Here is a 16,491-nt window from a genome sequence, read left to right as displayed (position 1 = left end):
GACACTGATGCATTTCCTCCTGCAAGATATGGTGGAAATTTGGAATTAACCAGGGTACTGGTGATCACTCGCCTATGTAGAACCAGAATCGACAGCTCAAAGTCAAGTCTGCTATCCTGTCATACATTATTTGACTAAGGTGGGGCCGATTGCAACTGTTTGGAAAGGTGGAGCGAGGTGCCCCTCACTACCTACTCCGTTCCTTTTCAGTTTGATGAATATTTACCCTTGCCATTGCATTTGGGTCGATTTGTCTGTCTGTTTGACTGCACAGAATGTAGGTCACAAACTCCACCTAGTGGTATCCACCAGTAGTACAAGTTATCTTTTTTCAACTGAGTACCTCTACAGTATGTACAGATAGAATAGAATGTGAGTATGTTTATAAAGTATGTATGGTACATTTAAAATGCAAGTACGTCAATAAAATACATAGCACAAAATCACATAAAACCAGTCCTGGTGAGGGTCTGCAATCTGTACGATTGCTCTTTTGCATCCTCTCCTGAAATTGCCCACTATGCCATCAGTCAGAGAGCCACAAGGTGTGAGGAGCTTATATAGCATTTTCTTTTCTTTATTGAATTGGCAAACCAACTATTATAAGGTGAAAAGGTCAAAGGTCAACTCAAGGTCAAACTTCTAAAATCATAAATTTTAATCTGACCAATCATAAATTTTCATCCGATTAACCTGAAAATTAAAGAGCAATTGCAATTGCACATCACATAATTGCGAAACCAACTATTTTTTGTGGTCAAAAAGGTCAAAGGTCAACTCAAGGTCAAACTTCTAAAATCAATTTTCATCTGACAAATCGTCATTTTTCATCCGATTAACCTAAAAATTGAAGAGCAAATTGCAATTGTACATCACATAATTGGGAAACCAACTATGTGAGGTCAAAAAGGTCAAAGGTCAAGTCAAGGTCATACTTCTAAAATCTTCAATTTTCATCTGACAAATCGTCATTTTTCATCTGATTAACCTGAAAATCAAAGATCAATTGCAATTGTACATCACATAATTGGGAAACCAACTATTTGAGGTCAAAAAGGTCAAGTCAAGGTCATACTTCTAAAATCATCTATTTTCATCTGAACATTCGTCAAATTTCATCCGATTAACCTGAAAATTAAAGAGTAATTGCAATTGCACATCACATAATTGCGAAACCAACTATTTTTGTGGTCAAAAAGGTCAAAGGTCAACTCAAGGTCATACTTCTAAAATCATCAATTTTCATCTGACAAATCGTCATTTTTCATCTGATTAACCTGAAAATTAAAGAGAAATTGCTATTGTACATCACATAATTGCGAAACCAACTATTTTTGTGGTCAAAAAGGTCAAAGGTCAACTCAAGGTCATACTTCTAAAATCATCAATTTTCATCTGACAAATCGTCATTTTTCATCTGATTAACCTGAAAATTAAAGAGAAATTGCTTTTGTACATCACATAATTGGGAAACCAACTATTTGAGGTCAAAAAGGTCAAAGGTAAACTAAAGGTAAAACTTCTAAAATCATCAATTTTCATCTAACCAATCGTCAATTTTCATCCGATGAACCTGAAAATTAAAGGGCAATTGCAATTGTACATCACATAATTGGGAAACCAACTATTTTTGAGGTCAAAAAGGTCAAAGGTCAAGTAAAGGTCAAACTTCTAATCTCATGAATTTTCATCTGAAAAATCCTCAATTTTAATCCGATTGACCCGAGCTTTGATTAAGATCGTCAATTTTAATCTTAATGAAATGGACAATTTGATGTATCCATGGCAACTTTTTATTTTGAGGCGGGGTGGATTTTGCAAGTACTCTGCATGACGTCTTCTTGTTTATTTCTTTCTTTCACAGTAATTAAAGGCTTGTGGAGGGCTTTGCACATATATCACATGTAGGACAAAAACATAAGTAGACAATGGACAAACATATGTGGTACTGGTAGTTGGATTTGAACCTGGTTTTCCTGCATCATGAGGCAGGGGTTGAGATGGGAACACAAGTAGGTCAACCATTTGATGTTGGGAAGGACAGGGGGAAGTTTGCCCCACCTTCTCTATCTTCATGTCCTCCCCGGATCCATGTCACAAAATCTTTTATTCCATCCACAAATTATATTTCCCATTATCTTCTCTTTACCACTACATTTCCCAGGTGAATCCAAACTAATAAAGCAATCGCACCCACATCATTTTCAATCTCATTCACTCACAGATTGTTTATCATTAAATTATACATTATGCCAGTCTCTTTAATTCCAACCCCTACCCCATCCCTAATTCACACCATTCAATGTTTGCATTATCTCTCATATATAACCCTATCGGATAAGTGTGCGATGGAAATCAAAAGTTTAACTTATGAAATGGCAATTTGCTGGAAGAGTATTATTTAAATGAACTGCTGAATGAAGTTAGGGAAGTACAGTTGAATAACAAAGCATACTCACATTTTTTAAATGATATTTTGTCATTCAGAACTTGCTACATGAAAGTCAATTCCTTGTGTTTTTAACTTTATCAAAAGTGCTGAATCTTATCTGGAAATGTGGCCAGTTTTAGAATTGAGGTTTGGCCAAATACGAGTAACTTACAATTTACACAAACGTATGTCTTGTTTTCTTTTTAGGGCGTAGACCGTAGGGGAATGCCTTCTAGAACAGCGTTTGTATGTATGTATGTATATATGTATGTATGTATGTATGTATGTATGTATGTATGTATGTATGTATGTATGTATGTATGTATGTGTATGTCCCTTCCGCTGGCATTTTGCAGGTTTATTCCCTTTAAAATTTGTTTTCCCTTCAACCGATGGTCCGATCGACACGAAATTTTCACCATAGAAGCTTCCTCCTGTAGAATTTTTTAATGATAATTATGACGTCACAGGTCACGTGCCATTGGTGCTATCTTGGAAAACCGAAAAACATTGCACCTCAATATCTCCAAAACCTCTCCATGGAAAAAAATGAAAGGTGGCTCATTGTAAAGTACTCCCCGTAGGGAATAACATTTGTTAATGATGATGTCATAGGTGCCTTCATTATGACGTCATAAATCGACAAGTAGAACGCTTGGTTTTGTAGATGTGTGGCATAGCTATACATAGATTATAGAAATGCATTGAATAAGCTGGGGCAAGAGCGATAACACCTGTAGTACAAATACTTACTTTCCTCCTTGGCCTTTTGGGTCAGGATGTTGAACAATATTTTCATTTCAAATTGTCTGCTACATCATCCCTGGTGTTGGCTTAGCGGTTAGGGTGCCGGCTTGGGATCCGAGGATCCTGGGTTCGAATCCCGGTCGATTGCTGAATTAACGCCAGGGAGGTTGAATCAGCCTGTCATCCTTCCGAGGTCGGCAAATTGAGTACCAGCTTGCTGGGATGAATGATCACGGTGTGTACCCCCGATTTAGAATAGGTACACCGTATCCCTGCGCATCATAAGAGGCGACCAAGGGTTGGCGTCAGGAAGGGCATCCGACCATAAAACATTGCCTCAAACAGGGAACCATGATTGTCATGGGGCCCGCAAGGCTAACCCTCGCTCTGGCGGGGAAAATGGCCTTAAAACGATCACTCATTCATCATCAGCCATGGAGCATTCTGATGTGATTGTATCGTACAAGTAATAATGAACATATACTGTAGTATGAGGGAGGAGATTATATGCAGGTTTAAAGAGGGATTAGGTGTTTGGGGGGGGGTAGGAGGTCCTTTACCTTTACTGCTAGGAGAACATTACCCAACCTTACTTTACCTAAGATTGCAGAGAATGCATCAACTTACCTGGGAAAGGAAAAAAACACTGTGCTGATGTTTGGGGTACTGGACTAAAAGGAATACATGTTGATATTGTTTGGTTCTAGACCATCTTATTATTTGTATGAGAATGCGAGAAGCTGGTTACCTGAAGTGATTAATTTGGTTACTGGTTGCTTTGGACAACTTTCTCTGACTAGAAGGGCTAAGTGGCTATACAATTATTTTATTCCCGAGATAGAGCTGGTAAGATTGATCAGTTGAGAGCTCATTGGTCATTTCTCCAATTATGGGTGAGAGCTGTGATTGGATTTTATATACACTAGTGAAGGAACTGCGCTCCAACGCGAGTCGAAAGAATTGACGCGACCAAAGACGGAATTCGTCCGAGTTGCTTTATTGAAACAAAACAGCTCAGGTATTCTGACAAGCCCGTTTATCGGGCAGCAATATATATACACATTTATGTCGGGAAGTTTGCCCGGCAAAAGCTATACCGGGCATGCCCGGGTGTCAAGGGCGAGCCTTGGAAAGGCGAGTCTGGACCTGCCCGGGCGTGTTTGGCTGCGGCCTGGCAAGTCGAGGCTGGGCGTGCCCGGGCGCTCTGGGCGAGCCCTGGAAAGGCGATAGCGGGCATGCCCGGACGCTCTGGGCGAGCCCTGGAAAGGCGATAGCGGGCATGCCCGGACGCTCTGGGCGAGCCCTGAAAAGGCGATAGCGGGCATGCCCGGACGCTCTGGGCGAGCCCTGGAAAGGCGAGAGCGGGCATGCCCGGGAAAGACGAGACCGGGCGTGCCCGGGAGGTTCGGGCGTGCCCGGGAACAGTGAGTCCGGGCATGCCCTGGAGAGGCGCGTCTGGCCGTGTTCTGGCCGGTGCAAGGCGATTGTGTGCATCCAGCGGTAACCGCTACACTAGCACATTACCTATAGGGTGATTGCGTTAGTCCCTTACAGTGGCGCAGCCCATACAACTGTTCAGCCAGAACAGTCTTTAGTAAAACGTCACACACACACCTGTGGCCAATTACATTTTTACTATGAGTAAACTTACACATGCAATTCTGACCACTCGTCAACCCTAACACCCCCATCTTCAACCCTCCCCCCATGGCCACCCCACCAAAAGTCCCCCCACATTCTAAAGTCCAAAGCATCAAAACATCCCTCTCTCAACTCTGTCACATCTCTACTGCCCCTCCCCCTCCCCCAACCCCAAGTCCTCACCATACCAACCATAAAACATCAATCCCCTCCCCGCTTCCCCCCCAAACCACAACTACTCAACCTTCCCTCTGCCGCGCCCCCCCCCCCCCAACAAATGTTATCAACCACCTTCCCCTCCAAAACCTCAACCTCCTTTTGGAAATTTGACCCATCGTTACTCTCGACACCTTCCATTCCGCCAACCATTATCCATTAAGCCAACACCAGGCATGCTTGAGAGAATACCACATAGTTATTTGGATGGTGTATAAGCAACAGAATGCTGCCTCAATCTCTGCGGCCTATCTTCAAAAGGCTTATGACACCTATCAGCTGTTTTAAACTGAAGAGAAAAGCACCAACATGGAGGCCGTAGTATAGACATTGTGGGTAGAGTCATGCCAAAGTCATGACAGTCATGTCATGCTTCTATGTACCATATTATGTATATACACTACTCACAATAAGTTATGGATATTGTTGGAGTGAGTTTATTTATTTTTCTGGGGGTTAGGGTTAGGGTATTGAAATCAAGAATGCTGTGTTTTTTCACACTCATTAATAACCATAGAATTAGGACCAACAACTTTTTTCAACATAATTAATACACAAAATCAACCACACCGAACAACCTGCCAATATCCCTAACTTATTGTGAGTAGGCCTAGTGTATGTCAAAATAAGGCCCTTCCGATCACGGTATAAATACACGATCGCATGAAACACCATGAGTGCATGCGTACCTCTTCGCTTCCTGCCCAGATAGATTCAGCAGCACACACTCAGGTCTATTTTGAAGACTGAGGATTTAAAAGTGACAATATAAAGGACAGTGGCGTCGTCGACCATGGTTTCGCCCATGTTGAAGCTCATCAGGACGACACACCACAATTGTTTACTTGTGACCATGCAACGTAGTCGGCTTAAATACTGTGTTTGGTTGATGTTCCTTTCTACTTAAAAATTTATATATATATTTATTTATTGTTAAATTGTTACAGCTCTGGTTCTGGAAGTTGCCTAGTTCGAGTCCCTTGTGGCGCTGTTCTTGGTTGCTTTATGTAGCTTTCGTTGGCCGGAAGAGCAGGGGGCTAATTTCTGGAAATCCTGGCCACCTGTGGTATTTGATTCCATGAGAGCTGATTGGTGTGTGTGTGTGTGTGTGTGTGTGTGTGTGTGTGTGTGTGTGTGTGTGTGTGTGTGTGTGTGTGTGTGTGTGTGTGTGTGTGTTCAATTTAGTTTGAATTATGCTTGAGTAAAATATATAAAATATTGGGGAGAATAGAAAAAAGGGAGAATATAGGACTAAGGAGAAGGGAGAGAAATGAGAAAGTGAAAGGGTTAAAAATCCCACTGTTTTGGTTTACATAATAATCAGGTGGATTGAATAAAAGACGACCTTGCATGGCAGACTGTGCAACTGAAGTCTTCAGACTTAACAGAAGGCCTTGTGAATATCGGGTTCCAGGTCAGCTTGTTGACAATTTTACAATGTTTGAAAAATGTTATTCATGGGATTTAGATAGTTCTGACAAAGATTGTTTTTTGTTAGCAACAACAGGAGGAAAAGACCAACCTACACAGATGTGCTATTTAAAATAAGTCTCTAAAATGGGGACAAATGAAAATGACATCTGGTCATCAAAAATGATTTATGGTTCAATAAATAAAATTTACTTTCAAGATGACAATTTCAAATTGTTTAAATAGCAAGATTAATGGCAAAATGGTTTGATATTTTCTTCACAATAATTCTAATCTGACCACAAGTGTGAATGTACCCCATATACACTTTTGTACCCCATATACCCACAAGTACTTTTGTACCCACAAGTACCCCAGATACACTTTTTTTGAAATTCCAACTTCTTTCCTGGAAGTCCTTGCAGTGTCCATATGTTTTATACTTCTCTCACCTCCCCCCAAGCCCTCTCCCTCCCACAGTTCTCTCGATGTCCCTGCTCTCAAATGTTGTGTTTGTGTCCTTCCCCCTCTCTCCCCATCTTGTGTACCACTCCCCTTATTTTATGTTTTGTGTGTCGGTTTGACTGTTTGTGATTAATGTTAGCTCCTTCATGAGCCTCGATTTTGTATATGGAAAAGAAAGAAAAGCTACTATGAAAAAAAAATGAACAGTGATTTTGTTTCTCAAAAAATATAAAGTTTCAATATCAAACACCCAGAAATGTTTGGGATTTTGTTTAAAAAATCTCGACAAAAAATAATAGAAAAACACTTTTATCACACGGACTTCTTTTATCAATCACTAAGGAATATTTCAAGAAGTTTTTTGTTCTTTTTATTTATGAAATGCTTGTACTTCTAAATATTTTTGTTTGTCGCAATGTTTTAATTTACATCAAGTGATTCCATCATTATCCTCCCACTGATTTCCTTGTTCTTACATACTTAACTTGCTTTACTGAAACCACCTCTCTCTTTACCCAGCTAAGTTTGTTCCATAACTATCCACAAATATTACTTGGGGGACAAAGGAAGAATGAGGGGAGAAAAAGTCTTTGCTGTTATCTACATGTTCTGGTTGCCCGGTTCGAATCCAGCAGGTCGTGTCAAAGCGACCAAAATGGTCGACCGCTTCAAAGACTTCATCCCCTGATCACATGTCTAAAAGCCACAGTACCGTACAAATTGGAAGTTCCAAAGCAGTCCAGCATCACACCTATAGGTGTCACATAATTGTATGCAAATACAGCCGAGTGAGCCTGATATGTCCAGATGTGTCCAGATGTATGGTGTTTCATACATCATGATGTATGGCAAATACATCTCACCATAGCCAATTATTCTTAAACGGGTCTTTCTTTTAATCACCTCAGGAGAATCATGACAACCAGAATTCAGACCCGAGACCAGGTATTTTTTTAATAAAAGTGCAAATTATGTCATGGGGAAGGAAACAAAATAAGCAACCAACAAATAGATTATGCAACTATCACTATCCCCTTACCCACGACTGGCATACACACCCACTGTACCAAAGGAACAAATGGGAACCTCAACTAACTTGGGCCTAATCAATCACACCACAATATAGAGACAGAGGGGGTAATGACACGACAGAAATAAAGGTGCAGGCAAACACGATGAAGTCTGGGAGATGGGTCCAGTCCCATCACTAAAGCAGGGCGAATGTCGAGGAGAGAGAGAGAGAGAGAGAGAGAGAGAGAGAGAGAGAGAGAGAGAGAGAGAGAGAGAGAGACAGAGACAGAGACAGAGACAGAGACAGAGACAGACAGAGACAGACGGCTCTGGTTGGGTGGGGCATGACTTGGGTGTTCCACACGAGCAGTGTGCAGCCATCTCCACCAAGGTCAAAGTGATCTCCTCTTTCTTGAGTCACCCTGACCTTTTATGGCCTCGGGCGCATGTGTCATCAATGACATGCCATAACCCTCCCCTCTCACTCACCATTGGGTGCCACTTGGCCTGGTGGGCATCTCTCCCCTCTCACTCACCATTGGGTGCCACTCGGCCTGGTGAGCATGACGACTCCACCGTGTACTCTCACCCTGAGCCCTCGGAGGTAATTCAGGCCCGCCATTTTCTCGCCATAACTGCCGTGTCAAGGCCTATGAGAAGTTTAAAAGAAACATAAATGGCAGATTACCAATGGCAGAATGGTAAAAATGACATCAAAAGGTTTGATAATTTTAGACACATACATTAGGAGGAGGTGACAATTGTTACGCATTACCTCCCCAAACCCCGGTTACGGTGCATCTCAGAGTCTGGAGCGGGAACACAGCAGAAAGATTTGTTATTTTGCGTTTTCTAACAAACCTTGGAAAAACCACACCGATGCAATTGTAGAACAAAACAAGTAATTGTATTAACAACTCTCACATACACAACAATAACACTATTAAAGAAAGTACAATGAAAATGTCACTTGCATCAAATGAACAATACATATGATGATACCATCATTCCCCAATGCTCTCAAAGCAAGGAACTCACGATACGCCAAACGTGAGTGGGATGTAACACTCCCCAAAGTCCGTGCACGGATCCTCACGCTGGCTGAAGATGGAGGTCGTGCAGAACGGCAAATCAATAGGCAGGTATTGGCACGACTGTGGATGAGGAGTTATGAGGTAAGAGGTCGACATGGGAACCGAGCCGATAGGCAAACCAACGGCAATCAACACGATAAGGTTGATACGGAAATCCCAATGGCAAAACAAGAAGCACAAAGCGGACAGCCCCTTCTTCTTCGAGGAGAAAATGGCGTATATGCCCACAATGGAGGTGCTTGATCTCTCCAACGATGACTCACACCAGGTGACAAAACCTGAGACGCAGGTTCAATTGCACTCACAATATATGACGATGTCGCAAACAATCCCTTTCACGGGAAACCTCAACTCCCTCGCGACAAACATCAAAAAAAGTCCGCTCGCAGCCTCGACGCGATTCACACCTGTATCTCTCTCCTGGCCATTCTCCACCTCCTCCTTCCGGTTCTTTGCCACGTTTTTCTTTTTCCTCCACAAACATTTATTTTTACCTTTTACTAAAGTCATCTCCATTTCACACAAAAATCTTAACAACAATATCACCTGAAACTAAATAAATCCAACAAGTACCTATACAAGTATATGTATATGTATATATACAAGTACTATACAAGTACCTATACAATCCTACAAGGTATATAATAACAACAAAGGTGAAAGTGACGGATCTGTAACACAATGTTTAACTATACATTTAAGCGATACATATCTCATATCACATTTAATTACTTTATGCTTATGCTAAATATTCACTTTAAGGAAATAACTACTCCAGGGGTTAAATATGCTATATTACGCATCTTTAACCCCTAGAAGTCATTTCCACAACACTATTATTGCATAAATGTGCCAAATATGAAAGAGATGCATAGTCATTTTCAAGAAGAGGCTTCGGACGATCACATGGATGGATGGATCGAATGATGCACTGACGGACTGACAGCTCCTAAACTATAAGCCCCCAATGTAGTTATTCGATAGAAAAAAATATCCAAACAACGTGTGAATGGAAGGCATTTTAAATCCATAAATTGCATTTTGAATTGAATTCCAGCAGAAAATGAAACAGCAATATCTAAAACAGCAATATATTTTCAAGGCATTAAAAAAACGGTTTCATTTTTATGTCAGATGATACCGATCAAACATGCTGAGGTAGGTGGAGAAGGACAGCAAACAAGGTTTGTTTCCAATTTGAACAGCAAATGGAAAGGGGAGTGATGCAAAATATGACATAGCATGTGCTGTGCCGACGCAGAAGAGCTTGAATATTTTCACATTGTGTTTCTATTACTACCTGGTAGGCAGTAATGCTGAATTACGTTTTGTCTACCTCGGTCTTAGTCTTTTTAACTGCTTTTTAACCCATGAATGAATAACCACTCGCTTTAAACTCAATTTGTCGTAATACCTGCACTTTGTTTATTCCATCCCCTTTGTCTGTTGCATGGCATCTCCAAACCAGTGCTCACCCGGTTTGTCCAAGAGCCTTCCGACAAATCGGTGGTTTCTGGCCGGGCGACAACACTCATGTGTATCATTGCCAACTACTCAGGAATTGTGCAATGGACCAAGGATGGCCTTGCTCTGGGAGCTGAACATCATCTTCCTGGTGAGAAACTACTGGACTAAAAATCCAGCCTCATTATCGAGTTTTGCAGAAGACTCCTGAATATTAACCAAATGTATTTGCCTCACTACTTCTATCCAAAGGAAAAAATAAATAAAAATGATGTTGCATTGACTTAAGTTTTGGAATTGTCTCAAAATATCCTTTGGTTTATTCTTTTTTGGTCTTGCAAGGAAACAGATATCAAATTGATCTTTCATGTCCACAATCTTGATATGTTTGTTGGTAAATTGAGGGTTAGTCTAGGGGGTAAAAATGAAATTAAATATGCATTGAAAACGATGTGTTGTTGATTCAAATATGCATTGAATAATCATTATTGAGCAAAATTGTCAATTTGATGTTGATCCTCAACAATGTCACTTCTCAACCTGAGGCTGATATCACCGTGCTACACTTTGGGGGTTGTCTTTTCCATTCCTGAATTAACACAAATAACTACATAACAAAAGCAAATTGGCAATGCCGTTTTTTGCTGCCGACGTAGGAGTACAAAGTTTTCCAATGTCTAAAATAGAACCATTATTGCTGGGCCAGAGGATTGGTGTGTAAACAAACCAGGAGCGTTGGGATTATGCATGATTGACAACAGAGGGAACAATATCTCTGTTGCATTCCAAAATTGCTTTGATCCTTACCAAATTCAATATGTTGTGAAGTATTCCCATTTTGCTTCCGACCCACTGCCGAATTAATGCACAAACAACACATCTGTTGCACATGTCTGGTTTATGTGTTTCATGCATGATGAAATTACGTGACCCGCAGGTTGGCCACGGTATTCCATTATCGGATCAACAGCAGCTGGGGAACACAACCTGCACTTATCACATGCTGAGCTTGCTGATGATGCTTCCTATGAGTGCCAGGCCACACAGGCAGCCCTTCGCTCAAGACCTGCACGCCTTACGGTTCTTAGTAAGGCTTTGGTTATGACCTACACCACTTAAACCATACTCAACACTCAGGATCAGTGTGCTATTCTTTACATGGAACTCAGGACAAGCTCACAGTATGATCAACTTACCATCCAAAGTCTGTGGCCCACTTGACTTAATGTGCTCAGTCAACCCCTTTTACAGCCTGCTGTCTATACAACGCTAAGTATAGCTCCACTCACAGCTCAGTTGTTTCATACTGCTAAGTAAAGCTTTGATCACAGCTTGCTTGTCTGACTGTGCTCATTTAAGTTCTGCTCACATCCAACATATCCCTTTCTATTCAGTCTTTTCTAGCATTTGGTTCACTCAGAAAGTTCAATAAGGTTCTTATCTGAGGTTAGTGATTTTAATTTCCTCAATGAAGCTCACCTCAAGTCCAATTTATCTCATCCTGTTCAGTACAGCGTCACTTTAGAGCTTTCCTCACCATTCTTGATCATTTTAGAGCTTTCCTCACCATTCTTGATCACTTTAGAGCTTGCCTCACCATTCTTGATCACTTTAGAGCTTGTCTCAGCATTCTTGATCACTTTAGAGCTTTCCTCACCATTCTTGATCACTTTAGAGCTTCTCTCATCATTCTTGATCACTTTAGAGCTTGCCTCACCATTCTTGATCACTTTAGAGCTTGCCTCACCATTCTTGATCACTTTAGAGCTTGCCTCACCATTCTTGATCACTTTAGAGCTTGCCTCCCCATTCTTGATCACTTTAGAGCTTGCCTCACCATTCTTGATCACTTTGGAGCTTGTCTCATCATTCTTGATCACTTTAGAGCTTGCCTCACCATTCTTGATCACTTTAGAGCTTGCCTCACCATTCTTGATCACTTTAGAGCTTGCCTCACCATTCTTGATCACTTTAGAGCTTGTCTCACCATTCTTGATCACTTTAGAGCTTGCCTCACCATTATTGATCACTTTAGAGCTTGTCTCACCATTATTGATCACTTTAGAGCTTGCCTCACCATTCTTGATCACTTTAGAGCTTGTCTCATCATTCTTGATCACTTTAGAGCTTGCCTCACCATTATTGATCACTTTAGAGCTTGTCTCACCATTCTTGATCACTCTAGAGCTTGTCTCACCATTCTTGATCACTTTAGAGCTTGCCTCACCATTCTTGATCACTTTAGAGCTTGCCTCACCATTCTTGATCACTTTAGAGCTTGCCTCACCATTCTTGATCACTTTAGAGCTTGCCTCACCATTCTTGATCACTTTAGAGCTGGCCTCACCATTCTTGATCACTTTAGAGAATGCCTCACCATTCTTGATCACTTTAGAGCTTGCCTCACCATTCTTGATCACTTTAGAGCTTGTCTCACCATTATTGATCACTTTAGATCTTGTCTCACCATTATTGATCACTTTAGAGCTTGTCTCACCATTCTTGATCACTCTAGAGCTTGTCTCACCATTGTTGATCACTTTAGAGCTTGTCTCACCATTCTTGATCACTTTAGAGCTTGTCTCACCATTCTTGATCACTTTACAGCTTGCCTCACCATTCTTGATCACTTTAGAGCTTGCCTCACCATTCTTGATCACTTTAGAGCTTGCCTCACCATTCTTTATCACTTTAGAGCTTGCCTCACCATTCTTGATCACTTTAGAGCTTGCCTCACCATTCTTGATCACTTTAGAGCTGGCCTCACCATTCTTGATCACTTTAGAGAATGCCTCACCATTCTTGATCACTTTAGAGCTTGCCTCACCATTCTTGATCAGGCCAGCTCTACTTCTTTCAATCTCTTATTTGTCTCATCTTTTATGGAACCTCCCTGCATACTATTCCATAAAGCTGACGTAGCCGCAATTCATTGCAACACAGCAAGCACCCCTACACTCATATGAATGAATGAATGATCGTTTTAAGGCTATTTTCCCCGCTAGAGCAGAGGTTAGCCTTGCGGGCCCCATGACAATCATAGCTCCCTGTTTGAGGCAATGTTTTTTATGGTCGGATGCCCTTCCTGACACCAACCCTTGGTCGCCTCTTACGATGCGCAGGGATACGGTGTACCTATTCTAAATCGGGGTACACATCATGATCATTCATCCCAGCAAGCTAGTACTCAATTTGCCGGCCTCGGAAGGATGACAGGCTGAATCAACCCCCCAGGCGTTAATTCAGCGATCGACCGGGATTCGAACCCAGGATCCTAGGATCCCAAGCTGGCACCCTAACCGCTAAGCCAACACCAGGCTAAAATCATATACGTACAAGATTTATTTTGCAAACATTTTTGTATTACATAATATTGAAGGACTGATGTGGAATTCTTACTTTTGATGCAGGGATTCAGTCCCCATGAGCTTGATGACAAAAATATAGTGATTTCAATTATTATTTTTATTAACCCAGTAATTTGTAGTTATTAAATTGTTCCTTGTAGTTTACATTGTTGAGGTTGTTTACTGGATATTTACTGAATGTTTAAAATGTAGTTGATTGTCGAGTTCATAATACAGGAAACACTCGGTGTCGAGTTCATAATCCCCGGTTTCTGAACACTCAGTTTCCGAACATCCGTTCATACGAACATGACACTTTATTATCATGTTTCCATCTTTCAAATGTTCTATCCGACAAAACTAAGGGCTAAATGCAGTAAATCGGACCTCTAGAGTTAATTACCCATTCACACCATAATTCACACCTCATTCACATGGGTCTTGCTCCATTACTCTTCCATTATTTCACATGTCATTATCTCCATGGGTTCCTTATTGGCCATAGAGAGACAGCTTCCTGCTTCACTTCACGCTGAACCATCTAACTAGCTCGGTGTCCCTCGTCACTCCATTCACTACCTATGTTTGATCTATCCAATTTAATAATTACTGATTTTAAAAGTACCAAAAAATATTTGGGTTTAATAGTGTTTTTGAATACCACACTGAGCGCCCAGTAAATAAAATGCGGAAAAACGATCATTGCGTGGTGGGGTGCAGGGCTTCATTCATGTTCCCATGATGCAGCTGCCCTTTTTGTTGGCACCATACTGTACTTGCACACATTTACCTCCCACAACTGCCATGTCTGTCGATTGCTCAAGAACAATTTGTACGTATACGTGTTCAGTGTTGTGCTTCTGCAGACGTGCTCAGACATTTAGTGAGCATTTTTACATGAACTTTTGCATAATAATGATTAACAATGTATGATAATAAGCGCAAAGCAAGTAGTACCAGTGACCATGGTAAAATGAGAGTGCTTTTCCAGCTTTATGTATTAATTTTTGATTTTAAAAGTCCAATTAATAACGTTCTTATGAAAAAAAAAATTGGGTTTAGTTTGTGTTCAAGATCCAATGAATCACTTATTACATGTACGAGTATTTAAAGGGGATTATTGATCCGGTTTACGAACATCCAGCTTATGAACACATTTTCAGGAACGTACATTGTGTTCGTAAGCCGGAGATTCCCTGTATGATGTTTTTATACAACTATAGCTTCACAAAAAGTACTAGCCACAAACTCAGCCTTGCCACATTCAGAACACATTCTTGCAGATTTTTCCATCAATAAAGTCTTGTAGCTCTGCTTGCGATCCTCACATTTGAATTTCCATATGAACATAAAGCTCATTTTGAATTTTTTTTTTTTTTTTTTTTTTTTTTTTTTGTATACAATATCGAGGCTCGTGAAAGAGCGAACATTAATCACATGAACACACAGAAAGACAAACCGACACATAAAACATATAACATAGGGAGCGGTAGACAAGATGGGGAGAGAGGGGGAAGGACACAAACACAACATTTGAGAGCAGGGACCGAGAGACATGGAGACATCGAGAGATCTGAGAGAGGGCGAGGGCTTTGGGGGGGGGGGGCGTGGGAAGGGGGCAGTGGGAGAGGTATAAAACATATGGACACTGCCAGGACTTCCAGGAAAGAAGTTGGAATTTCAAACAAGGTGGATCTGGGGTGAATTAGCGGGGGTAGAAAAGATCAAGGTTTTGGATGGGGGAAGATAAGAGATGGTGGTGAACAGCTGTTTTAAAGACCTGGAGGGAGGAGTGGGATTGAAGGGAGTGAGGGAGTTTGTTCCAGAGGCGGGAGAAAAGAGGAATGAAAGAGTGAAGGTGAGCGGAGAGCCGAGATTTCGGCAGTTTAACCATCAGAGGGTTGCTGGCAGATCTTGTGCGACCTGTAGGAATTTTAATAGTTAGAAATAAGATACTAACTTTAATAACAAGTTATAAATGTTTATAAAGCTGTTCACCACCATCTCTTATCTTCCCCCATCCAAAACCTTGATCTTTTCTACCCCCGCTATTTGTTTCTTTTTCTACCCCCGGTTTCTACAAAACCTTGATCCAGCTCTATTCACCCCAGATCCACTTTTTTGTAATTCCAACTTCTTTCCTGGAAGTCCTTGCAGTGTCCTTGTGTTTTATACTTCTCCCACCCCCCCCCCCCCCCCCCCCCATTCCCACGCCTTCTCCCCCCAAGCCCTCTCCCTCCCACAGATCTCCCGATGTCCCTGCTCTCAAATGTTGCACTCGTGTGCCTCCCCTTCTCTCCCCATCTTGTCTACCCTTATTATATGTTTTATGTGTCCGTTTGTTTTCTTGTGATTAATGTTAGCTCTTTCACGAGCCTCGATCTTGTATACAAAAAAAAGAAAAAAAGTCCCTGTACCTATACAATTTTTGGATAAAATAAGATTTACTTTTTTAAATGGAGCCTTATTGTTTCCGGTTCAAAATATGTGGAAGAAATGAGATTTACTCTTCCTTAAGCGAAGTATTTTCAATCAGATCAATATTGTGCCTGCCCAATTGTCAATTTTTAAAACATAACATTAGTGTGTCCATTATTATGCCTGTAAAATCCCATACTTTTTTTATTTATGCTTTTGTGTCACTTATTCAGGCGATACAGAATTA

At 41.1% G+C, this 16,491-nt stretch overlaps 1 protein-coding gene across 2 annotated transcripts in view; it reads left to right on the top strand.

Annotated features, from left to right (window-relative positions):
• The window catches only part of LOC137423406 (kin of IRRE-like protein 1), a 446,337-nt gene that overhangs the window by 199,765 nt on the left and 230,081 nt on the right, over positions 1-16,491 (top strand). For both annotated transcript variants that reach the window (XM_068110539.2, XM_068110538.2), the window contains exons 2-3: positions 10,484-10,630; positions 11,417-11,566. In XM_068110539.2, the coding sequence (XP_067966640.1) occupies positions 10,484-10,630; positions 11,417-11,566 (297 nt within the window). The remainder of the gene's footprint in view (positions 1-10,483; positions 10,631-11,416; positions 11,567-16,491) is intronic.

This window comes from Myxine glutinosa, chromosome 3, assembly GCF_964187855.1.
Source record: "Myxine glutinosa chromosome 3, kmMyxGlut1.1, whole genome shotgun sequence".
NCBI lineage: Eukaryota > Metazoa > Chordata > Myxini > Myxiniformes > Myxinidae > Myxine > Myxine glutinosa.
The sequence above is the reverse complement of the archived record's forward strand: the minus strand, read 5'-3'. Positions and strand labels throughout refer to the sequence as shown.